Source organism: Meriones unguiculatus, chromosome X (assembly GCF_030254825.1).
Source record: "Meriones unguiculatus strain TT.TT164.6M chromosome X, Bangor_MerUng_6.1, whole genome shotgun sequence".
Lineage (NCBI taxonomy): Eukaryota > Metazoa > Chordata > Mammalia > Rodentia > Muridae > Meriones > Meriones unguiculatus.
In genome coordinates this window covers 129,405,123-129,431,903 of record NC_083369.1, presented here as the reverse complement: position 1 = coordinate 129,431,903, position 26,781 = coordinate 129,405,123, and the positions used below count along the sequence as shown (strand labels likewise).

Sequence of the window (26,781 nt, the reverse complement as noted above, 5' to 3'; positions counted from 1 at the left end):
TAGCACCATATGCTGGGTCATAAAAATTATCTAAAAGGACTGAAATCTTACTTAGTATAGTTTCTGAGAACAACAGAATTGTAAGTCAGAAACAACTAGACATCTTTTTAAAGTCCGAGCAACTTACTTCTAAAAAAACCCATGGATCAAAATTAATTCAGAAAAGAACTGGGAAATTATTTTGAAGTACATGGAAAAAAAAAAAAACAACAACAAACAGCGTGCTACATTTTGAGTAATGGGGTCAAAGAGAGATTAAAGAAGTATTTATAATTTTAAAATAAGTATAAAAATAAGAATGTCAGAGAAATACACATTATTTTTATCTCTCATTCTATCTTGAAATGTCTTAACCATGTAAAAACATTGCTAGGCTATTGCTATAAAATATACTTTGTGATTGAAGTCTGTTTATTTTGATCTATCGTGTCAAAAGCAATCATTTTTCATTCTTTAAGTCCCCTAAATCTCAAGTTCTTGGAGCTCAGCTCATGACATCTTTCTCTTTGGGGCTCCTCTGGAAGCATAGGAACTACCTGCAGCATTAAAATGATTATGTAAAACCTTTCAAAAAAAAAAAAAAAGAATGTTTTAAATCACTAACCTACAGTTCTGCTTAAAAAAAAAACTAGAAAATGAAAGGAGTAGCAAGATGGATTATTGGGTAAAGGCACTTGGCTGCCAATCCCAAGGACTTGAGTTGGATTTCTGGGGCCTGTGTGGTAATCTAGTTGGTCAGTACAACCTGATCAGGAAGTTCTAGGTCTAGTGAGGGATCGTGTCTCAAAAACATTATGTAGAGAGCAACTGAAGAAGACAACTGATACTGTTCTCTTGTCTCCATGTGCATGTGCACTTGCATATACACATGCACAAATTCAAAAAAGAGGAAAATAATAAAACAAATTATTTGTATCAGGCATGAAGGAATAGACCACCACCTCACAGCCTGTCTACAAACATTTAAAAAAGATACCTTGCAGATTTGACAGCTCAGAACATAGTTCAACAATCTTCCTTTGGGATGAATATAGCTGGTTACCTGTATTTATATTTTCACTGGTACACAGTTTAGTTTGTTTAAATAGTGTCTGTGTCTTAACACAATAATAACAGAGTTGGGTGGATGGCTCTGAGATGGAATGGCCAATAAACTAACATATTTACTGTTGATATTTCATAGAAAAGATTGTTGATTTGGGAACTGGATGAAGTAGATAAGCTCATTGAAACACACAAATATAAAAATGGACTCAAGGAGAACACAAACTTTAATAGGCTTTTACCTAATTGAAAAGTTTTCACAAAGAACTTTATACCCCAGGGCTTCTCTAGTGAATGGTGTCATCGCATAGTTAAGGTAGCATGGATACCAAATCCTTCATGAACTCATTCAGAGAAGAAAGGAAATACTTGACAATGTATTCTATGAAGCCAGTATTACCTTCCTTCCTACCAAAATTAGAGCAGAGCCTTGTAAGAGAACTGACAGGAGAAGAATGCTTCTGTAGCTCAGCGCTGAGTTGACCTATCCCTTTCTGGTGAAAAGTTTAAAAAAATAAACTAGGAGGGGAGAGGAACCAATCTTATGACCAAGAGATAAGATGACTTGGAAGCAACACATCATTATACCTAATCTGTTTCCATTCCCTCACAAAACAAAGCAATGGAAATATTTCAGATTCCTGCTTCAGAAGGGAAACTTTTTCCCAATGTCTACAGCTTCTAAGCTTTTCACCTACAGTAGTTGTTGCAATTAAAAAAAAAAAAAAAAAGCACAAGGTATGTAGCCCTTTGGCCTCAATTGAATTTTGCCTTACAACACAGAAAAAAAAGCTATGATTGTATCTTTAGTGGTCAAAGCTATATTACCAGAGTAAATACCTGGTAATAAAGCAGTGTCACTAGGAGGTTCTTCACACCCAAGTCTCAACCAGACTTAGGTACTGATTAAAACAAAACCTAGTAGTACCAACCCCATATATTCTCTCTAAGTCATTGGTACCCAAAACAATAGTTGCTAAGTATATCTGTACAGGCACTTCTTTTGGGAAGGATCATGTCACGAAAGGTTCTGGCTTCTCAAACTGAACCTGGGTCCTTCTACATTTATGTGCCTCCTAAGTCTTAGTAAAATAAAAGCCACCTCAGGCAGTTTCTAAATGGAACCCTCATGGTTCCTTTTGAGACCACTGGAAGACAGGCCCTTATTTAAGGGTCAGAGATACCAGGGTTAGACTCCTTCAGTGTTCTGCCTAGTGAAGTTTAAATCCCAGGAATGGCCTTTACACAGACAGGAGACTGACATATTTACAGATTCCTAGATCTCCCCACTCGGTAGTCATGAACTACTCTGTAGTTTTCTCAACAGATCATTTCAGACAAACAGTGCTAACTGTAGCAATCTATCTCTAAGCAAAACCCTCTAAGTGAAACCGAACAGTAATGAAATAGGAGAATGTTTTGCATCGTAGCCTAAAATTGTATGGGTGTTTACTTTTTACCATTCACACCCAATCTTTCTTTGTTAGTCACCAACATCCTCCAGAATCTGGGTGCAACATAGACAACTTAATAAATATGGATTGCCTAAAGTAAGTGACTGAGACTTTACAAAGCTGTCTTGCCCAAATAAAACTGACCATGATCAGAGAACTCAGCCAACAGAGTAGCTTTAAGGAAACATATGCTCACTGAAGAAGACAAGTCAACTCACAGCTGGTATATGAGCGGCCGTCATCCTCACACAATTTGTGCAGCTGTTGATATTCTTCCTGAGCTAGCTCAAACCGCTGTTGCTTGATCTGGTAGATTTCTTTCTTGGCATTGAGAGCCTCCTGGGCTACAATTAAATACTCCTTCAGCATCCGTTCCTGCTCTCGTCTCCACTGCTCTCTTGGATCTTCAATCTGGGTAAGCTCTAAAGTGAAAAAGGGAAAATCACAAGTGAGCTGTGGGTGAAGGCTGCAAGTTGGCTGACAGGCGTTTATGTGACTAGTCAATATAATTATCAGAAAGCATGATATAAAAAGTCTATTCCATGAATCTTTCCAAAGAGTGGCTTCTAGTGAAGTATCCAAAATAGCTTAGATAAGAAAAAAATGCTACAGAGATAAAAGGGAAGGCAGTACAAGAAAATAAGCATTGGGGAAGATGAACCTAAATGTGCTTAGAACTGTAAAGTTAGGGGGTATTTAAAGCATTCTTCCCGCATATCTCTTTAACATGGGATAACTTACACACTACTGTCCCCCAACACAGCTTGCTCTTCTCCTCTTATTCTCTCTTGACCTCTTTATCTCTTGGCACTCAAAACTGTAACATTACCCACTTCTGTATTCTCACTCTACATGTCTGGGAAGGGCCCAGACATGTTGCTCCAATCTTTTTCTTCAGTTCCAGTGTGTGATTCTCAGCTGCTTCCTGACTTCAACTTCTATACAGACCCAAAGTTATTCTAAGCTAGTCTCCAAAGGACAACTCCTCACACAAGGGCCTTTCACTATGTGAAGCAAGACCTATCTAAAGCAATACACTATCTAAAGCAATACACGGGACCCATTCTTTCATCCTAGGCTTTCCTTTTTACCACAAGCAGCACCAACTAGCCTTACTAGTTTAGCCATATTGGGACTTAACCTGACTCCTATCCTCAAAGAACTACTGCTCTGAGTTGCCCCGCCCACAACATGCCAAGAGTCATAAAGATCTGCTGGAATAGCATGGAGAGGCTCCAACACAGATGAGCCTTAAAAACACAATGTTAACTGAAGAAAGCCAGACCAACAGGGCACATAGTATTTGAGCCCACGGATATGAAATGTGTAGAAAAGGCAAACCCGTAGGGATAAAAAGCAGACTGATAACTACCAGAGACTGAGAAAAGGGAAATGCAGGCTGACTGCTTAAGGAGGTGGGTTTCCCTTTGGGTCAAATGAGAGTATTTTGCAATTAGATACAGGTGGCTGCACAAATGTACAAAATGCTATTGGATGGTTTACTTTAAAATGGCTTCCTCTATGATCTATGCATTTTATTTCAAAGGGCTAGAAAGGTAAATTATACATTCTCTCTCTCTCTCTCTCTCTCTCTCTCTCACACACACACACACACACAAAGAGAGAGAGAGAGAGAGAGAGAGATTGAGAGAGAGAATGGACTAAACTAACTCGTACTTGGAAATACTCTCCCCACCTACTTGACCCTATTCAGACATCACTGTTACTCCACTCCAGACTCTTAGAAAGCTCTGTGAGCCTTCTCTATGTCAAGTAGGGAAATAAGTCGCAGTCCTACCCAAGCATCAGAGTTTAGATACAGTTAGCTTAACGTGGGACATGTGCAGGGCTTTTTAATAACTGCCCAGATGTTCCTGATATGTATTCAGCTGTGAGATCCACTGTATCCAGCCAGGTGAACTGCATTATTCACACTATTCCAGTGTTCAAAAGGGTCTTGGGAACCTTGTAGGTTACAAGTTTAGGGTCTTTTTGTTCTTCACTTCATCATCAACCTGTACAGTTTCCATGCTAATATTTGACTCCTCAAATTTTGTGCTTTAAAGAATTTTAAAGTTGGCTTCTCTGAAGGTCTTCAGGGAAAGAGATGGTATGACACTACAACTATTGTCTTCACCTACTGCCTGCTGGGTGGTGGGCCATGCTTCTATGGTGATGGGAAGAAAGCCCCATGTCTCTGTTCTCTCTTAAGGTTCATGTTCACTTTTGAGAGTATGAAACCCCTTATGAGTTGAGAACTTGTTTCACTCTCCTGTATCCCCAGGGCTGGAAGACAATGGGAAGTATAGAGGAATTCTTGAAATGTTTATTGTGACACAGTTAATGAACAGGAAAGCAACAATGGAAAACAAGAGGATACCATAGAAGGCAGCTTGGTTTATGAGAGAAGACTGGCTGGAAAGGGTCCTGGATCCACGCCAGCAGCCACGCTTCCTAGAAGAGCTATACAGACCCACTGCCTTTGTCATCTGGTAAGCATAAGCATCTATACCACCTGGCCCTGAGAATGACAAAACCTACTGATACAGCCACAGTGCCAAGACCCATGGTCTAGGCTGGAGAGCAAGGTGGTATGTATCCAAAGCTTCCCATCCAAACCTTAGCTAGGAAGACAACTGTAGGTGGCCACTGGAATTCCCCTGAACATGCACAGTCTTGAGATGCTGGCCATGCTAAGAGCCAGTGAAAAGGCTACCTTCAGCTTTGATCTTTCTACTTCTCTTCTGTCCATTCCAGTATGCAAGAGATCCATCTTAAAGCTCTCTGACACTTGGATACCTGTCTGAAAGGCAGTAGGGCCAGAATAGTACTTATTCCCATTCTCCAATCACCACTGGCTAGACTTTGGAACAGCTGCAACTACTCCATGTTTCCCCAGCATGGGAAACTCCACTGCTCCAAGGCCTACTACACAAAGATTCAGACCCAAGCAACTAAAAACTCTGGCATCAGCCCCACCGGCCCAAAGTTGGAAAGAACTTCAAAGTCACTAAAGTAAAGAACAATATGGATGTTGAGACCCATACATAATAAACTGAAGAACAGAAAGCAAGCCAAGAGAAAGCCATGCAACATGGTCCAAGTGGCAAAATGACAATGACAAAAGTAATGAAAGACTGAAAATGCAAAGAAAGTAAGAAGTAGAAATTTAATTAAGATCTGGTCACAGAAGTCTGATGAAGAGGCAGAACATCAAAAGCAAGAGCTAGAGAACAGAACTTGAATGTGGTATAGCCTCTAGTTTGGATTTCTACATCTCAGCTCTACTCACATTAGAAGTATGTTCATTCATATAGCCACCATGAGCACTCTAATATATTGAGAAGTCTCTACTCACAACATGCCAATAGCACCTCTCCCAGGCTTGGCTATAGGAAATGTCTCCAGATATTGCCCCTGGTGGTTGAATAATTGCACCAGTGTCTAGGAACTTGTAGGTTCTACTTTGCAATCAACATGAGAAGTTTTTCTGTTTCATAGATGCCTGCGGAATTTATTCCTTATCGAAAATAGTAAAACCAGAAGTGAGGTACAACTACATGCCTACTTTGTGTATTTAAACCTCAGCTAAGGAAAACTTAGTACACCATGTTGCAAAACCTCAATATTACTCTAGACACCATTATCATTTTGCTTTATGAAACAAAGGTTTAGCATTTTTTGAGATTTTATATGAAAACTTGAAAAATCAAACCTCCCAAAAAAAAAAGAAAGAAAAGAAAACTCTCACATATAGCAATGCAAATGTGGCAGTCCACTTACTATTTATGTGGTCCATATAATAAATTCCGATTTGTTTATCATATACAGTTTCCCATCCTAAAGGAAGTTCATCCCCAACACAATCAGCAAAGGTCAATGGCTTTGTTATCCTGCAAAACAAAATTATAAAAACAAATTTCAAAATCGGGCCAGATTTGAATAAATTTGCTGATCTAAATTATTGTTCAGTATAGAATTATAATTCATATAATTGATAGCTTTTGCCCAACCTATTTGTTTGAAAATTAATTTCCCAGGTTTGCTTAAGGAACAATCAATAATCATGTAAGTACACACACAATTAAAAGCAGCATACTATCACAAAGCACACTTTAAACACCAGTGAAAACAGATATTGATAATGACCAACCAAACAAGTAAGACAAGCGTCTTCTTCCACATGGTGTGATTAATGAGGCCATGGCAATGGAATGTAACTCTTCCAGAATAGGAGAGATCCAGGCTCCCTCCCTGAGAAATGTCCTCCCTCACAACTTTCAGTTCCATGCAATACATGTGAACACTGCCTTAGGTCTATGCACAAGGTACTTGCAATTCTGTCATCTCCCCATTAACAAATCACACATCAACCAATGCACAAAAGTAAAAAGCCAGGAAATCTAACAATATAATGAGATGCCTTCTGAATACTTCCTGCATTCCTTGTATAGCAGGGATCAAAGATTTCAAAGGGTTGTTTTTGTTGTTGTTGTTGTTGTTGTTGTTTTTCCTTTTTCTTTTCTTTTCTAGAGAAAATCAGCCAAAGCACAATGCCTAGAAATATCTCTTCTTGAAGGAAATCTGATTAGGGGATCCTGGGATTGTCATGAGATAGAGAAAGTAAATTGTGTACCCTGGATTTCTTTAATTGGAGTCTCTTCCCTCCCCCACTCTCATGATCATGTTGATTGACAAGCCGGTTTGAGGGCAGCAGCTGTTGTATAAAACAGGACACACCTATAATTGTCTGAGTCTGGGCAGCTATCTCTTTGGTTGTCTCTATAAATGCTCACTGACTGGCATGCATGGGAATCTGACAATCTAAATTTCACAAGCTCAGTCCTCCCACTTCTGTTCAAGTCCCTGGCTGCAAAAAAAAACTGAAGACATCAAAACCATAGCCAATCCCCATGAGATTTCCCCAAAATTGGTTGGGCCACAAAGCTATCTCTTCTGGGATGGATGAAAAATTGATAACCACTATCAGAAAAACACTGACTCTGATTTGCATTACTCTTCATTTTAAATATATGATTTCAAGAAATATGGTCATTACAAACACAAATATATATAAAAGATAAAGTAAGTTGTAGACAGCCTCCCCAAAATGATATGTTAAACAAGAAGAAGAAGAAGAAGAAGAAGAAGAAGAAGAAGAAGAAGAAGAAGAAGAAGAAGAAGAAGAAGAAGAAGAACCACCCACAGAGGAGACCAACCTATTGCACATTTCCCTGCTTCATCCCATAACACAAATCTGAATACAGGATTTACTTCCAGGAGGAATACTGTGATGGCATGCATTCCATGTTAAGCTAGCAGTGGCAAGATGCTGTGCACAACGGGAAAAGATAATAAGAGCAAAAATAATTCTACTTTAATGAAAATTGCGTCCAGAATATATCATTGCCATACTAGCATAGTGAATATTCATATATAAGCCTAGAGAATCATGCTCAAAGACAGGTACCTCTGAAGTTTATTTACATATGATATGATTTAATTAACATATGCAAGTGAGAAACATATCTATACCACTGCTGAGCCTAATCCACTTATTTTAGACTTCAGAACTGTTAGGAAATTATAGGATGCTACCTTTCCATTTTTTTTTTTTTTTAAAGAAAGTCAAGTTGTTCTAATAACAATTCCATAGTCTTTGCTCCAGGAGGTCACTGAGTGGTACTTCTGCCATTTTGATGAATTTCATTTTGGCAAGTCTCTGATTCCACTTCTTTTCTAGGTCAAATATGAATTGTTAAAAGTCATACACAGAACCAGTGCCTCAATGCAAACCTAGGAAGAGTTATACCTCTTGAAGTTAATGTCAACAGCAAAGCCTCTACAACCACATAAAAGTGATGTCCTTGAAGGTGGTCTCAGAAGCCAGAGCACCCACATTCTCCCAGACCACTGGGTTTGAGAAAAACCATAACCACATTCCAAAGATGCTTAAACTACTTCATCACCCCTTTACTGTACCGATATCAAACTAAAAACAAAGGTGTTTGGGAAAACACTACTTCAGGAATAAATACATCAATGTCACATGAGTTATGCAGCTTCAGAATCTGTTTGATCACATGTATGAAGAGGATATTGTCGTTGGTTTCTGTCTGTGATTTGAAAAAGTGGAGTTCTTTTGGCTGCTGTTGGCTATAAAGCATGTTGCCTGACTTGTTAGGATGAGATTGGGAAGCATTCATGACAGACCTAAGATTTGATTGGGAAACAAATACCCGGCACCAATAGCAAGGTTTCATCCTGGACAAATGTTATGATCCTTTGTCTTGCCAGCTATCAACTCTTACTCTCATGGAGACATGTACTCAGGCTCTCTACAAAATTTGTCTAACATGTGTAAGATGCTGAGTTCCATCCCCAATAATACACACACACACACACGCACACAAATAAAAGTACACAGCATTCAGGGTTACAGGCCCCTGGGCTGGTGTTATAGTCTTACCCAAACAAGCCTGTAACGAAGCATCTAGCTCTTTTTACATCAACCCCGATAGACATACAATTTCTGTTGCTAGTAGACTCTCCCTGATTCCCCCTCTACTTGTCTCTGGGAAAAAAAAAAAAAAAAAAAAACATGCCAACTTCAGTCTAGCACCTTGCCATCAGTCTTTCTTAGGCCTATGACTAAACCTATTCCCCTCTCATGACCTAAAATGGACAGGTCCCTCCCTGTCCAACCGCCCCCCCCCCCATGCAAATCATTAGCAAGGATTTATCGTATTCCCAAACCCCTTCTGCCTTGGAAGCAACTTTGTTTTTTGACTCATTGGGCCTAACAGGGCTCTGAGCCATATTTACTACATTTCTGTAAACCTTCATAGGTATAAGTCTAACTGTTTAGTTGTCTCACTCAATCAGAGCCCAGCAGAAGTCTTATAAAGGGAGGCAGCATTTGAAATATGCAGGCAGCCCAAGGTGCATTTGCTTTCCTCCTGAGACAGTCCTTCCTATCCTGAGAGCCTAAGCGATAGCATCCCTTACATGAACATCCACATCTCCAATTCCAGAAAAGCAGTCCTGTTAATCTAAATTACTCCAAATCCTAAAACCACCATTCACAATCAGATTCCTTCTTGTATTTCCCAGTAAACCCAGGATGCATGCCTTCTCATGGGAAAAGCTCCATTTGGAGACTGCTCCATTTGGAGACTTCAGGCATCTTCAGTTGTGTCTGACACCATGAATGCAATGCTTTCCATCTTACTATATGGTTTTCAAGCCTTTGTGGGTAGAAAGACGCACAGAGCTCTTCTCAGCACAAAGGCAGCAAGAACCAGAAGGAAGGAGCCACAAGAGCTCTCAACAACTTGGCTTACATTTCATTTAAAAATGTGTTGTGACTGTGTTACAACACAAAATAAAAGAGATGGCAAAAACAAAACTGGCAATGCTAGCAGATGGGTTGTATGAACTTTACTCAGTTAAAAGAAAAGTGGAAATTGCTCAGTATGTGGAAAGGCTAAACCTTTAAATAACATCCTGACTCAGCCAAATCCAAAAGAGAAAAAAGGACAGATTTAATGGCACCGAACAAAAATAAATATGTCAAAGAGAATGTAAAAAAGATAAGGCAGAAGTTGACTTGCTTATCTCATTTTCATTTCTGGACTGGAGACCCTTCCTTCTAACATCCCCCAAGGCCGTAGAGTCTTTCACCTTTCCTATACTTCCTTACAACCATATAGAAGCAGGAAAGAAAATGTGGAAACAGAAAGAGAGAGAAAACAGTGTGGCTTGTTAACAAGAGAAAGGAGACATAGAAACTACAAATGACAAAATTCAAACCACCAAATCTGAAGACATCAATAAAAGGTCAAAGGGACTCAAACATCTCAGTTTCTTCAGGAGCCCTACTATAGTAAGTACTACCCAATTATGCATATTCATGAAGACCATCATGAGTCATTTTCCTGTTTGTTTGTTTTTCTTGTATTCTTGTTTTGATTTTCTGAGATAAGGTTTGTCTGTGTAGCCCTGGTCATCCTGGACTCAGCTTTGTAGATCAGGTTGGCCTCAAATTCACAAAGATCTGTCTGCCTCGGCCTCTCCAAGTGCTGGGATTATAGCCGTGCTCCACTGTGCCCAGCTTTTTGTTTGTTTGTTTGTTTTGAGACAGAGTTTCTCTGTGTTGTCCTGGCTGTCCTAGAACTCACTCTCTAGACCAGACTGGCCTTGAACTGACAGAGATCCGCTTGCTTCTGTCTCCTGAGTGCTGGGTGAGGTTAAAGATGTGCGCCACCACCTCCTGGCTGATCATCATGAGTTTATTTATACCTAAGTTTATTTGTCTTTTATTTGTTTATTTATACTTAATTTTTACTACAGAAGCTATTTTTTATACTACCAAGGATATAGGATTTCTAATACTGTGATTATTTTATCACTAAAGGAAACATTTTCTATTTAGAAAATGTTACTGATTTTCATTATATTTACTTTTACTAGTCCCAATGTTGAACATACAATTAACAATATGTAAAGTAATGATGTATAGAAATAGCATTTATTATTTTTTATAATCCTGACCAATTTTGCACATTGTTTTTTTTCTTCCAAAATATTTTAATAAAAATTGGCCTTTTCCAAGAAATACCCACTGCATGTCCATCAGTAAAAGAGAATCATAAGAAAATATAAAATTTACCATGTGGCTATGATTTAAAGAAAAAAATGCAAACCCTGGAGCACATTAGCCACGTCCGATATTCAAGCCAAATCCTTCTTAGGGCCCCATCAGGAAACCAGACAGAGAGCCGAATAGCACACGGCACATAGGGCCACTGAGGTCAGAGGCCTCGCAGAAGCACCTTCCTCACAAGCCTTCCAGTCTGAGGCATGATGTAGGATGAGGTAGAACAATGTTAACACAGCACATACATGTGTTCAAAAAGTCTACAGTTCCCCCACATACTCTGAATCTGAAAACACATCTAGAATCTTTATTACTTTTCTTTTAAAAAATACAAATAAAACATGAAAAACTCTACCTCAAAAGAATCTAACAGTTCAACCAAAGTCCTTAGCTGTGTTCTAGACATTGACAGACTACATCACAGTTTAAAATCCAATAGTAAAAACGAAGGTTTACAACTGTTTGGTAATCACATGTTAAAATAACAAAGTTCTGGAATCACCTTTTTTTTTTTTTTCAGTTAGCCACACCAGCAGGGACTCAGCATCAGTTGCCAAAAAGGCAATTTTTCCACACCAGAAAGGAGTTGTGACTCTTGATAAATAATATAGATTTTTCCTGCTTCCAAAATGTTTCCAAATCCTGTGTCTCCCAACAAATGAACATCCATTGTCAGTGAAAACCGAGACACGCTCCTTTGGGGAATGGCTGTTAAACTCCAGTCAGTATATGCAGCGTGATCAGGAAGGTCAGTCTTTCCTCTTCTTTAAAAATCTATTCTTCCTAAAGATTCATTCTGGAAAACTGGAAGTGAAGGACTAAAAGGTCAAGGGAGGAAAGCGGGTGGGGTGCACACACCATGAACACAAGAGAAATTAAAAGTGTATAAACTCGGAATTGTGGTACTTTTACACAATGGAATACTACTCAGCAATCAAAAACGAGGAAATCATGAAATTTGGAGGCAAATGGTGGAATCTAGAAAAATCATTCTGAGTAAAGTATCCCTGAAGGAGAAAGACAAACACGGTATATACTCACTTACATAGACCTACAAGCTATGATAAACATAATGAAATCTATACACCTAAAGAAGATAATCAAGAAAGCAAACACGGGACAAGATTATCAATCCTCACTTAGAAAGACAAATGGGATGTGCACTGAACGTATGACTGGAGTTTACCGCAGAAGGCATCTGAAAGACTCTACCTAGCAGTGTTTCAAAGCAGATACTAAGACTCATAACCAAACCTTCGGCAGAGGGTATTAGTATGATGTGGAAAGGATAGGAGCTCCACAAGGACCAAATATATCTGGGCACAGGGTCTTTTCTGAGACTGACATTCAACCAAAGACCATATAACCTAGAACTTCTGCTCGGATGTGGCCCGTGGTAGCTCAGTAACCAATTGGTTTCCCAAAGTGAGGGGAACAAGGACTATTTCTAACAGGAACTCAATGGCTGGCTCTTTGACCTCCCCACCCCCCAAGGGAGGAGCAGTCCTGTTAGGCCACAGAGGAGGACTTTGCAGCCAGTCCTGAAGATACCTGATAAAGCAGGGTCAAATGAAACGGGAGGAGGTCCTCCCCAATCAGTGGATTGGAAAGGGGCAGGGAGGAGATAAGGGAAGGAAGGTGGGATTGGGAGGGAATGAGGGAGCAGGATACAGCTGGGATACATATTTAACAAAATGTAACTAATAATAAAAAGAAAAAAAGTGTACAAACTCAAGCAGTTTATAATAGACTATTCTGAGACACCAAGGCTGGTTGAAGGAATTTACCATACAGCAAGGAGTAGGGGCTGTGTGCTGCGTGGAGACCTGTCCAAAGCGACCCACTGCCTTGGAGTTGTAATTCCCCTACCCATAGCAAAGCCTGGTTTCTCCACCATGCCTCCATGGGAGGGCCTCTCATCCCACCACTTGGCCCACCACGGGGCCCTCTGTGTCCCCGAAGGTGATTGTCCCTGTGATCCCCTTCCCTCGCAGCTAGAGTTATCTTCTCTTCCACATTCAGAAGGACCACACCTCTGAACAGGATGGGCTTATTGTTAAGGACCTTCTGAACAGGCTCAGAATCATCAACCACAACAAAACCTGAATCTGGGTAACTTCCTGCCACTGTTAATGTGCAGCTCCACCATGCTCCCATAATTTTGAAAAAAAAAAAAAATCCTTCATTTCCGACTTGTTAACCTGATGTGACAGGTTCCCAATGAACAGCTGGTGACTGTTGGAGTACCTCACCATCCTTTGAGGTTCCACATCTCCTGGTTCACCAGCCTCACAGATTGGCCAGGGTTCCTTCTGTGGCGAGATACTGATCTGTTGTTCTCGTACTCTGTGATCTCTTTGAGACCTTTGCAGTGGAATCTGAGAATCAGGCTTATATTCTGGACGGGGCTGTGAGGGTGGCACTTTGACCACATGAGGTTGTGCCACTGGAACAGCCCCATTGGGAGGAAGGTTCTTACTAGTCACAGATGCCCAAGAAAACATCCTCAAGTCCTCCTGTGCATGGGCCATACCCACTAGGGCCGTGGAAGTGGCTCTTCTGCACATGCTCGGGAGCAGCTTCCTCCAAAGCAGGCTCAGGCTTGTCTTCTTGGATGTTGGGCACAGGTTCTGGCTCTGGCTCTGGCTCTGTTTCTGGCTCCAGCTCCACAACAGGCTCCTCTAAATGTTCCTCTAAGTTGTTGCTGACAGTCTGATCATAGAAAACTACCAGAATCATCAGACACCACCTCTGGTGCCTGCTCTCTTTCCTCAGGTTCTTCTACTTCTTCCTTAGATTCCTCCTTGAGGCTCTGTGACAAAGCCACCAAGGACCTCATCTTGGTGTCTGAAGATGTTGTTGTGAACATAGAACTTGTTGGCAACAGAGCTCTCAGGAGCAAGGACAAAGGTATGCATGAACCTCTGAAAAGCCTGGTTCTTGTGGGCCAGTAGCCCCATCACTTGGACCACCAGCCCATCATTCAGAGTGGCGTGAGCATCCATGTGGCAGATCTTGGTGTGGCAGTTGGTAAAGTTTTGTGACATCACTTTCCTGTGGATTTCCTTCTGCCCATAGACTGCATCTGCTGGCTTCCCATTGGAATCCAAGCCCACGTGGACATAGGAAGATTTCTTCCCATAAAATCCATGCAGCATGTCTGGGGCCTGGTTCAGCAAGTTGTAGTACTGTTGCACAAACTCCCAAATGATCAGCAAGGGACTTGGCTTCTCCATAATCATTGTTTTGGTCCAGTCAACCCGTGAGGCTGAGCAAAAGGACAGGGCTGCTGTGCAGGAGGAGGTGGCGGTGTCCCTCACGCAATGCCCGTCCATCTTTTTTTTCTATGAAACATGCTAACTAATAAATGTCATTTACTTGATTCTGAATGAATCAATAAAGAAAACGTGTACAAAGTAAGGTATGGTGATACATGCCTATAATCCTAGCACTGCGGTGACTGAGGCAAGAAAATCATGAGTTTGAGGTCACGCTGAGCCACATACTAAGACTATGTCTGAAAAATGAACTAAGAGCATACCAATTGGTTATCCTATACCAAATGGTAAGCTCTGAAAACATACATATAAGTAACATTGTATGGATTGAGCAGGTTATATTTTACTTTTAGGAACGAATACACTCACACACATACCATCTTAGGAAGAAAACACCAACCCAAGGATTTTAACTACACTAATAAAAATAGGGAATAATCTCACACCAGAAAAATGAAAAGAAAGAAAGCTTGTGTGCATACATACCACCACCACCAATGACAATAACGACAACAATAACAACAAAAATTAAAAGAAGTTACGAATTTGAAAGAGAGTAATGGAAGTAGGGCAAATGAGAGTCTAGAGAGAGGAAAGGGAAGGGGAGATGATGTAATTATATTAGATCTCAGAAAATAAAAAAGTATTAAACAAACAAACAACAAAAAGGGCAAAACCGAAAAGAACGTTTGTTCTAAGGTTGATGTCTCTGCTGTGTTTCATTCAATCCCAGTAGGAGTCCCCCACACTGACACTTCTGGCTGCCCTTTGCTTAGAAGTAAAATCATGCTAGCTCTGTGCTTTCACCACTCTAACCCACCTCTCAGTTCAGGCAGATCTGAATGTTTAAAATGGAGATAAGTGGGTTTGGTTGCAAGGGAGGCACTCAGGTGGGCCCCAAGTAGAACATTCTGGAATCATCAAGGCTAGTAGATTAGCTGGTTTGGGCAGTTTCTCAGCTCTAGTCTTGGAATCCTTTCTAATCTATAGAAAAAGATTAGATAATACTCTTTGAGCAAAATAAATAAGCAATTCAATTTTGTCTTCTTACAAAAGCATGGTTAAGTCTTTAACTTTGAAGAGCGTTTTTTTCCCCACTGAAAAAAAAAATGAAAAGCCTTCTATTTAACTACCCAGCAGGGCAATTGCTGATGTCTGGGTAAGGCCACTGAGAGGCAAAGAACATCAAATAGGAGTCAGTTTGTCTGAGAAGGGGAGGAGGAAGGGATCAAGTCTAGGCGACAGCATACTATTTCCCAAGGTTCCATCTTTACTCACAGAGAGCTTGTCCAGCCTCTTCAATTTTCACCTGCCCCAAAACACATCCACTATACCCACAGTTCTCACACACAGATGAAGAGATATTTTTTTGTTTCATTATAGAAAATTTACGAAATAGACTTGAATGTATGACATAGTCATGATCTCATTCTACATACAAATTTCTATTTTTTACTGTTTTTACTTAGCTTTGTAATATTTAACTCTTAAGTCTCTCTAAAAATTATACATGCTAGCCTAGAACTATAGCATAGGAATTCTGTCTCTGTTGTCATAAATTATTTGTAAACATCACGTGATATAGGTGAATAGCTCATGCTCCTTGAAAATGAATATTTCTTCCACAACGCCTTTGATCTTGTCCAAGACAAGGTATAAAATAGGTGGTCAGGGTTAATTAAGATAGCTCAGCAGGAAAAGGTACTTGCCAAGGCTATCAACCTGAACTTAATCCACAGAACCCATGTGGTACAAGAAGAGAACCAATTCTCCTAAGATGTTCTCTGATCTTTACCTGTGCACTGTGGTAGTCATCTACATGAGCACATATGCTCAGGTAAAGACAATGGAGACAGAATAAATTAGAGGAAAAAAAATGACATAGGTGTTCAATGATGCCTGCTATATAACTCTTATTTGTACAAATCATTCAGTCAAGGGATTAATGCAGTTTACCCAAGCTCTGTCCAACTATTAATACCTATATTAAGTCCAGATTTTCAATATTATAAATATCCATGAGAAAACTCAATTTAGAAAACAGTCCAGCAATTTACTAAGGAGTTAAGCATATACTTAATACGATTTGACCTGGAATCTCTCTTCTAGGTAGATATACATAAAAAAATGAAAACATCTATCTACGCACACACACAGAAAATCTCCAATGTTCAAGGCAAAACAAAACAAAAAAACCCTTATTTTTAATAGCACAAAGATGGAAATAACTAACAGACCTCAACTGATGAATAAATAAAACATGGTCTAGCTATATGGTAGGGTAATATTGGGGTCTGGGAAGTTTTTCTACCCTATATCTTAAATTCAGTACACAAAACCAGATGGTAAATTCTAACGATCAAGAAGAAAACAGACATGGTCTAGAGAAACATGTTTGTTCCCCTCCCTGATTTTTCCTACCTCTTCATACAAATAATATCATAATAGATACAATTTCATATACTGATTTTTTTCAGTTCTATATTTGTGTCTTTTAGCTCTTTTAGATTAGTTTCTTTGATCTAAACCTTTCATTCTGAGGAGCAGACCACAGTTTATTCATCAGGCTTCTATAGTTCAAGCATGCCCCAATGATCTGTTGTTTATGATAAATAATGGACATGCATTTATATTAAGCACTTGTTACATAGTGCTAAAGAGCTTAGCCACCACCTCAGGCTCCTGGCAGCCAAAGAAGTAAAGTCTTTCACCACCCTCTGGAGATATTTTTAATACATGTACTCCAGAGCTCAGAATAAGTCCATCTGGCCTGAGCGTGTTTTACCCTGAAGGAACAGGCAAGAAGGCCCAACAGTGGCATGAGCTGAACAGCATTTCCAGAATGTGGTAAAGGGAGAAGAATGTAGTAGAAACTGAAAACAGAAGAACCGCTTTCTTTGTCCTGAGCCACCAACCAGAGATCTTGCCGATTCTCCCCTAAGCAAATCATATTACTTGGCTTCCACAAGTCAGAGACTATGTTCTGAGGGCCATTCTTAAAAAGCACTGCAGTATGAACTGAGAGAGTGGTAGAAACCCAGACTCCGACTCCGGTTTCTTTTTGCTTTGTCTGTCACATCCTGCTAGGCAGTCTAAGTGCTCGCTCAAAAAGGGCTGTGTACTGTCATGAATTAAACCTTGAGTGAGTCACTCCATTTTGCCCTGAGCCTCAATCTCCTAACCCCTCCCCCTTCCCCAATATGAGTGATTGAACTTATAGCCTTAAACCTTCCAGGCAAAGGAAAGTACACTGCTACTCAGCGATATCCCTAGCCCATGTTTCTTAATATTTACACTGAGGATAACAAGATGAACCTCATAGGGTCATGTTGGCTGACAGTGGCATCCTTGGCCTCAGTGTGGAGACCAGCAGGCACTTAGTCCCCTTCTGGCCATCTCACTGCACCAGCACTTGCTTCAGACTGGGTTGCTTACATTTTGCTACAACGAAAGTGGTGGTTTCAGTCACATTTCTTCTCTCACAGTTCAGGACTCAGCCTCAGCTGTTTGGCGCATTATTCTCTGATCATTCTCAGAGATCTGGAGACAGCTAACATAGGTGCACAACCCTGCTTCACATTTCAAAGTCTTGAAAACGTGTCCAGCCTTTTGACATTCCAATTGTCATCTACAAAGTTCAATCTAATGAACAGTACAACCAAACTACAAAACATAATAAACAAAACATAAAAGTCTTATAATGTCCAAGTTTTTTATTTTGTAATGGGCTGCATTCATAGCTAGAATTCATAGACTTCAGCCACATATTGTCTATAAAGCCACAGATTGGACACACCTAGCTGGGGGTAGAGGGGGTACTGTAGCCTTGCCTTTACTAGCTCCTAGAGCTGTGACTTGTAGCCCCCTACTCCTCCTATTTTTAAAGAAACATTGTTGGAAAGGCCAGCTCTCTTGCTGTCTTTTCTGCTTTTCTTTTCCATTTGGAAAGACCTTTGTTATGATATGGGGCCCACCACAATAATCTTCCAGTTAAATGTGTATATCCCTAACTGAGTCACATTTCATGTGGTCCCTTTGACCACATGAAACAATATACTCACATCTGTCACATCCTGTCTGTCACATCCTGCTAGGCAGTCTAAGTGCCAGCTCAAAAAAGGCTGTGTACTGTCATGAATTAAACCTTGAGTGAGTTACAGGTTACACATATTAGGATAGGGATATCTTTACAATGTTGATCTGACCACTATCAGGCAGCAACTAGGAAGGCAGCAGGGCCCTGAGAGGATGAGCCCACTCCACACTAACCATATCAAACTTAAAAAAGTAGAAGCCAGTAGCAGGAAGTGGGAGTAGAGAGCAAGCACTGATTTTGTACATATTTCTGTTATCAGGCAGCCAGAGTAATGCTTTGCTCTTGAACTACACTTTCCAGTCTCTGGAACAAAGTCATCTTTATATTTCCAATGAATGTTTTTTTTTTTTTTTTAAATATACTATTCAGAGAGGACACCATTAATCTTAGTTTCAAAGCCAAACAAATCCTCAGGAAATTATAATGATTTCCTTCACCTTTTCTAAAATGCCTGGCTCCAAGTATATTTCAAAGTTGGCCGGAACTTAGACACAGACTGTTTGTGGTTACTTATGTGGTGAATTCAACTCCGTGTGCTGTTCTAGTTGTTTCTCCAAGTTTTGTGGCATAACACTTATACTCCCAGTGCCAAGGTTCTCACTCAGTAGCAAGCAGCAGATTCCTGGGGACATTGCTTGGCCCCAAAATTAAATTGTAAGGCTTCATTAGAAAGACTCTTTGAATATCTGCCAAATTTTTATTATATTTATTTATTATGTGTTTGTGCACATATGTATGTGGGCATGCATGAGCCATAATGAATGCATGGAAGCCAGAGGATAGTTTATATCAGTTTTCCCCTTCCACCTTGTGGGACCTGGTAGATCAAACTCAGTACATCAGACTTGGTGGTGAATATTCTTACCTGCTGAGGCATCTTGACAACCCAGACTGTCAACATTTTAAATAGCAGGTATCATGCTACGAACTTCCCATGTTACTTCTGAAAACCTATTGGGAATACTTATTTAAATGCATGTTTTAGCCTCAAATGTTAATTTAGAATATGTGTAAAAATGCAACTGGCACTTATTATCAAGTCCCAACTCTAGAATTTAGGATGAGGAGTAATATTACTCAGAATTCAGTCTAACCATTGCAACTGACATGCAATGCCTTAAAGAAATGTGAGAGTCAGTGACAGATGCTTAAAAATGAGCATTCCTAAATAAAAATTGTGAATCCCGCAGAAAAAAAGATAAACTCTTCTGCATAAAGAGGACCTAGATCCCCTGTCCCCAGCTCAGATGTAGCAAATCAGTGGCTCATTCCCGAGTGAGGGAAGCAGGAGTTGCCTCTGTCATGAACTCAGTTGCCTGTGCTTTGATCACTTGCCCCTGGTGATGCAGCCTTACCAGGCCACAGAGGAAGAGGATCCAGGCAGTCCTGATAAGACTTGATAAGCTATGGTCAGATGGCAGAGGAGGAGAACTTCTGCTTTCAGTGGACTAGGGGAAGGGGATGGGGGAAGAGAAAGGGTGGGTGGAACTAGTAGGAGTTGAGGGTGGGATCTTCAATCAGGGGTATATAATGAATAAACTGAAAAAAATTAAAATTAAAAAAGGAATTTTTAAAATTAAATATTAGCTATTCTTTTCATTGCCACTAACAAAAACTATCAGGGTACCTGGATAAACTCATGGGCTAATCTGAAGAGCAAATGGCTACTGGATCTTTGCTCAGGGTAAAGAGCTGTACCAATTTGCATAAATGGAAACACCCATGTAAAAGCAAATGAGAAGGGAGAATTGGGTATACCCCCAAGCAACTCACTAGCACATTTGCAAGAGACCCCTCAGCCTAAATGACTTTTAACAAACAAAAGGCAGATCTATATTGCTGCTTTGGTGGCAACAAGCTTTGACACTAGTCTATAGCCTTCACGTAGGTGTGACTTACTGAGATTCTTCTAAATGACCATAAATCCCTTTTAAGACCACAACTTCCAATCAGGCATGTATGTTTTTCTGCACTCCCTACCTGCAAAGCCACACACTGTCATGTTTCTTAGGTCATGACTTTGACCAGTGCAGCACTCTGGTCACAGCCCACTAGCCTAAGTATGAAGGTCAGTGTTACTAATAGCCCAGAAGCAGTACCACTCACGTCACAAAGTCCCATTAAGTGTGCAAAGTGCTTTTTTCAACAGCAAATAAAATAGGACTTCCATCAATTGAGCCAATATTTAAAAGCTGTAAGTATCTAGGTATTTGTTTCTCAAAATAATAGAAAAGAAACCATAATATGTGTTTCTTGAATCCATAGAAAAGCTACACTTCCTAGCCTCTCTTGCTTCAATATGGCTCTGTGACTATAGTTAATCAAGAAAATGTGAGGCCTGTCCCATAAGGTTGGGCAGGCTCCTTATGCTATCTCTCTACCCTTTTCTGCTGGCCAAAAGCAAAGGAGTAGGTAGATGGCAGCAAAGAACCAAAAGATGGGTAAGCCACACCATGGAAGAAGCCTAGGTCTATGAATGACTGTGTGAATCATAGGCTTAGAAGCCCCTTCATCATTCATACTGAACTAACATGAGCAAGAAACTTCTGTTTCATTAAGCAATTGAAACTCTGGAGTTTGTTAGACAGTTAGCTGGCTAACACACATGACGAGCCAGACAAAGGAAGAAAGATGATTTGAATCTGTGAAAAGTCTGACTATTTCCTCTCAATTTCACAAGATGTGTTGGTATATATAGACATTTTGCAGCGACAACTGGACTGTTCCCCTGCTGCCTCCCAACCATACACATGCACACACACATGCACACATGCATGAACACACATGCACACTCTGGAAGAGTCTTACAAGTAAGAAAGATCAGTGTCTATATTTCTGTGTTGGCCAATGCTTCTTACTTGTCAATGTAGGCATTACCTTCCCTATTAGTCCATGTATTTCTTGAATTAAGGAAAGCTGTTCTTTATGATTCATCTTTCTAAGCTGCAACCCCCAGCCAAATAATGAAGTGTTTGACCAATTAACCCAGCTGATTTCAGAAATCCAAACCACTGAGAGAGGCAGGTAGACAGACTACAATCTATTAGAAGACTGAAGAAAAAAAATCAGCAGTTGAGATCACAAGACTCAGATAATAAGAAACGTGAGACTGGGTAAGCCAGGAGCAGTTCTTCCTTGAACATCTCTGTTTTTAGGCTGATGTGTTCTATAGTTTGAAGAAAGGCTACCAAAAACAGGTGAAGTATCAGTAAAGACTTCCTATATCCTTTCATTCTTATTCTCTACTGACTATGACAACTTAAGATACATTATATGGCTCCCTAAATGTAGGCCTGTCCACAAGAAAAAAAGGTAGTAAGCAAAGACAATGTACAGGCAAGATCTTAGCAAGATGTTCTATCAACCAGCAAAGAATAAACTGTCCTAAAACAAATCGGTAGAGAAGGCAATTAGGAAAAGGTCCAAACTTACCAGACTGAGCTCTCACAGCCATCTTATTCAATCAGTTCTCAAACATGTTTCAGCACTAATATGATGGAAGGGTGAAGATCTGGGACATGCCATCAACTAAATAGTGGCTGAACGTAAGGTCTGTCAGTATATATTTTATTGGATCACAGGCATAGACAATGGTAACTCTCTAAATCATTAAAGGTAACTATACAGTAAAGTTGTTGAGCCTGGACAAATGACTCGATCTCCTCCTAACTCAGTTTCTTCCTTTTTTCTAAGGGGGTGAGGCAGAAGCTCATGTCAAGGCTTCTGGAACTTACTTCATACTCCACAAAGGTTTATTTTCCTTCTGTGTTATTTTTTCCTGTAAAAACTAGAAGAATGTCTTTATTCAGATTTAGCAGCATAATATTGTATGAGTGGAACATAGCTTTAAAAGCAAGCTGACCTCACACCAACCTGCAAGTGTACCACCCAAAGGAAACCACACCCAGAGGAGGCCTGACCAATCCAATCATAGTCACCCAGCAGGAGAAAGAAAAAGAATTTCTCAGCAAGCCCATCAAGCTCACATTCAGCGATGACATAAAAACGTTTTGTTCTCCTCTATGCATAAGCTGTAATGATATAAAGACTGAGGTGAAATAAAAGCAAAATTCAGTCTAGTTGGTAAAATGATTTCCCTACAGCAGTACTGTAACACAGTGAAAGTCATACACATAATTTTTTAAAAAGTAGGTACAACTAAATTAATTGGAAAGGCATATTCTACTTAACCCACTATATTGAAACATTTTTTTCTTTATATACTGAAAAACATCATCATTTAAAAATGTACTGACTGGGCTGACGAGACGGCTCAGAGGTTAAGAGCACTGGCTGCCTTTCCAGAGGTCCTGCGTTCAATTCCCAGCAACCACATTGTGGTTCACAACCATCTATAATGAGATCTGGTGCCCTCTTCTGGCATGCATATGTATATGCAAACAGAACATTGTATACATAATAAATAAATTTTCCATCCTTTTTTCTTTTTTGTATGAAGTCTTTAAAATCAAGCATGTGCTTTATACATTAAACCTTTCCCAACTTGAGAGCACCAAAAATCAAACAAACAAACAAAAAACTGAAACTGTTCAGGGCTTGATGGTTTATGCATACTATTCTGGAGACCTCAGCTCTAGGGTGCCACCTTACTTCTATAATTTTTTTTTCTATAACTGATGGAAGTACAAAACCATCTCACTGGTGCTGAGACCCTAAAAATACTGTCTGACTAGAGAGGCTGTCCTCTGCAAGGTTTCAGAAATCATAAAATAACAAGCAGGGATATCTTGGCTCCATTTTGGCCCCTTGTCCATCTGCTTCTCCAGCAACCCTGTCCCCTAATTTGAATTGTTCTTTCTCTTTACCACAATTACCACTCACCCACCTCTTGCTCATATGCCTATGTTTCTTCCAAGCTGTGGTGCATATTCCTCATGCCTAGACTCAGCACCTGAGCAATGTGCCTTTCTTTGGCTGGCCTCAGTACTTGCTCTGTTCTGTGATGTGCCTATTTGCATGTCACATCTCCCCTAGTATTGACGCCTTGAGGGCTCGACTGGCATTTCCTCCAACTCTGACTAAACCCCACTGCAACTAGGGTATGCCTAGCAGGTGCTGTGTTGCATATATAGGGTGACTCAGGCTTGACTTGATCAACACTGAATGTAGCCTGCCACCCAAATAGCTGTCATCTACAGCAGGTATGGGGGTGTGCTTAGTTTGTGCTGGCCTCAAGGGAATATACTTATGAGCAGGTATACAGATTTGAGTCTCGAGGCACTGATGCAGAAGGATAATGGCCTACAACATGATAGATGTATGGTTTCTTCTTTGAAGATTGGGCATAACACCATAACAGGTGTTTAACATCTGTTTACCAGCACTATCAGAAACGGGCTTGTTGAGTTAGGAATGGCATTCTGGAGGCAGAAAACTAAAGAAGAGGAGCCAAAGTAGGCTGGAGAGTTCACACAAGTAAGTCCCCAAGTTAGCTCTGCACTTTCATCCCGAAGCTCCTCTCAAGCCCCACGGCTATCTACACATGTGCAGAGGAGCCCATATCCTCTGGAGGCCACATGTCAGTACTTCTTCCTGAACCTCAGAGAAAGGAAGCCAGCCCACAGAGAGATCCCCAGGTATTGCACTTCATTCCTCAGGAAAGGTGAAGAAATGACGACACTCAGAAAATCAGGCTTCTGAAACATACCTTTTCCTAACAGGAACCAGAGGCAAGAAAAGCAATGTGGAAATGGTGGGAAGCACGTCTGTACATTTTAAATGCAGTTGTGGCGATGGTCATAGTTGTCTAAATCAAATAAAACTTAGCAAACTATGCAAAAAAGTTAATCTTATGGAATCTACATCCTCACTAAAAGCTGTATTTTTACAACACACACAAACATTGAGATTCCTAATGAGTATTCAATTTGCAGTGAAAAGAAACAATTTCAGGATTCCAACTCTTAAGAAACACTTGAAGAAGAAAAAGGAAACATCAGAGAAAACTAGATTCATGGTCACCTCTTTTGCTTTATATCTGTTATATGCTCTGGTTATTTTGATCTGTAAATTTTCCAATCAATAAAGTCTCAGAATGTCTCCAAAATATTTGTAAACATTATTTCTCAATCACTGACATCTGATCCAGTGTGTTCATTTGTGTTCATTCAGCACCATAAGAGACAGGAAGAAGTGTTTAATTATTAAAAGGGAAGGTTTTAAGGAAGGATTTAGGGAAAAAAAGAAGCAAATAGTAACAATCAACAGAGGAAGTGAATTCAGCTGAAATGGGAAAGAAAAACCAGAGTGGCCAAAGGAGAGGGAAGAAGCTGAACAATAACATTCTTTAGAAACGGCATCACAGGGGAGGCGACCCAGGATGGTTTTTGGCTACCCCCCGACATCCCAAGGCAACAGTGTCACAGTCCCTTGGGTACTAAAATCTCTTGTAAACTTTTCAAATACTATAAAGATAGAGTTCTCCCATTTGTGTTGGAGCCTGCACCAGACTTCTAGGAGGACAAGTTACAGGATTTTATCACTCATCCATTTCTGCACCGATTACCTTTCCCTGCAAAAGTATACTGCCAGCAGTCACTTAGTTTAGGCATGAGGATATCAGTTTATAAATACATCTTTGCATATATCACCACTGCATCTATGAACTTTAAAGCCACAGGGTGAGGAATGTCAAATTTTTATGACACAAGAACTGCATGCCAAGAATTGATGTAGAACAAAATAAGTTCTCAGAGATGGCGGCTCTTTTTTGGTCCTGGATCTGTAAGAATTAGAGACTCACATTAATCTTTCTAGGAAAAAAATGTGCCAACTTGGGATATTAACAATGCTACTGGTCTTGGAACTCTAATTTCAGGAAGCCCATTTCAAACTCACTACCCAGGGCATCGCCATGGAGGTAAACTAGGCCCAGCTCTAGGTGGAAGGGCTGGTTTTAGCATAGGTACCAGGACACAGCCTCCAAAGTGCAGAGGAAGAGAGAGGACTCTTGAGCTTTGACAAGCCAGTCCCATTGTAGAATGGGACCTGCCCTAGAAGGGAAGCTGCTGAAGAAATTCTGGGATGACCTCATAAAAATTACAAGCTGAGCTCTGCTGGTGGCATGAGGCCACTAAGTACTGGGAAACAGAATGCATCCTCAGCAAAAGAGCCCCTGGGCTATAGATAAAGTGGACAGCAAAGAGAGGGGAGGTGTGGGCAAAAAGGAGCCATCTGACAAGTAGGATAGAAAAACCAGAAGGCCTAAGGTAGATCTGGATTGACAATAGGTATGGTGGGGCCACAGTCTTTGATACCACTGTGAAGTCAATCACCAAGTCTCTGACACAGAATTGGGTGAGTAACAACTCCATTGTATTTTGTAATTTTAATGGGAAGGGACACTTATGATTCCTCTGTGAACATTTCTTCTCATTCCACACACTCTGGTGACTTTCCTTCCAAGAAAGACTGGAGGGTGAGATTTCCCCATGCCCTAGTCTCCCAAGCGTCAGGAACTTAGTTGTTGATACCTGTTTCCCAGTACCTCCAGCAGAGGCCAAACACAAAGGTGTGCAAAACAATGACTAAATGAAGTGTCCTAGGTGTTCCTAGGCTAGATTTAGACTTCCTTTAGAATAAAGGACTCCATTTCCCCAATAAAAGGAACTGGTGCAGGGACTGTCTGTCATTCTATTCAAAATCAAGTCATATGAACTGTATTTTGTTGGGGGAAGAGGAGTGTTTTCTTTTAAAATTCCCAGAGCAAGACAATGGGTAACAACATTTGACTCAAAACATCTGGAGGCCAGATCAGATCTATGAGGCAGCCTGTTAGCAAACTCCCCTTTAGACCTGCAAATAAGTTGAAATGCTAGACTTGAAAGAATGTAGTAAATACTCTATATCACACCAACTACTTACAACTCAGTAGTGTGGAACCCACACCAGTACACACCGCTATATACCCCAAGCACTCTAGCATACCCTATGGGATCCAAAAGACAACATCCAAATTGAACCTCTCTAAAAGCTACAGTGAAATATGTGTAGAAATCCAGGCAATCTAGCAAGCCCTCAGCCTGGCATGCATGTATCAGGCCAAGCCCAAACAAACCTGGCTGTACACATAGGATTCAAGCTATTTCCCTTAGAGGGTACAGTTATGGGGCTTGTCCAAAAAGAGTTCCATATTATCATCAAAGGAAACTGTCAGGTAAACTGAACATGGTAATGAGCTCAGTTGGCTGGCCACCTGTATCACTGGGGCTATTCTTAGCAGAACTACTG

At 40.3% G+C, this 26,781-nt stretch overlaps 1 protein-coding gene and 1 pseudogene across 2 annotated transcripts in view; both read right to left on the bottom strand.

Annotated features, from left to right (window-relative positions):
• Wwc3 (WWC family member 3) overlaps positions 1 to 26,781 on the bottom strand; it is a 110,064-nt gene that overhangs the window by 57,714 nt on the left and 25,569 nt on the right. For both annotated transcript variants that reach the window (XM_060375562.1, XM_060375561.1), the window contains exons 2-3: positions 6,282 to 6,391; positions 2,717 to 2,920 (exon numbers count right to left, since the gene is read on the bottom strand). In XM_060375562.1, the coding sequence (XP_060231545.1) occupies positions 2,717 to 2,920; positions 6,282 to 6,391 (314 nt within the window). The remainder of the gene's footprint in view (positions 1 to 2,716; positions 2,921 to 6,281; positions 6,392 to 26,781) is intronic.
• Positions 13,133 to 14,399, bottom strand: LOC110540637 (ras GTPase-activating protein-binding protein 1-like; annotated as a pseudogene).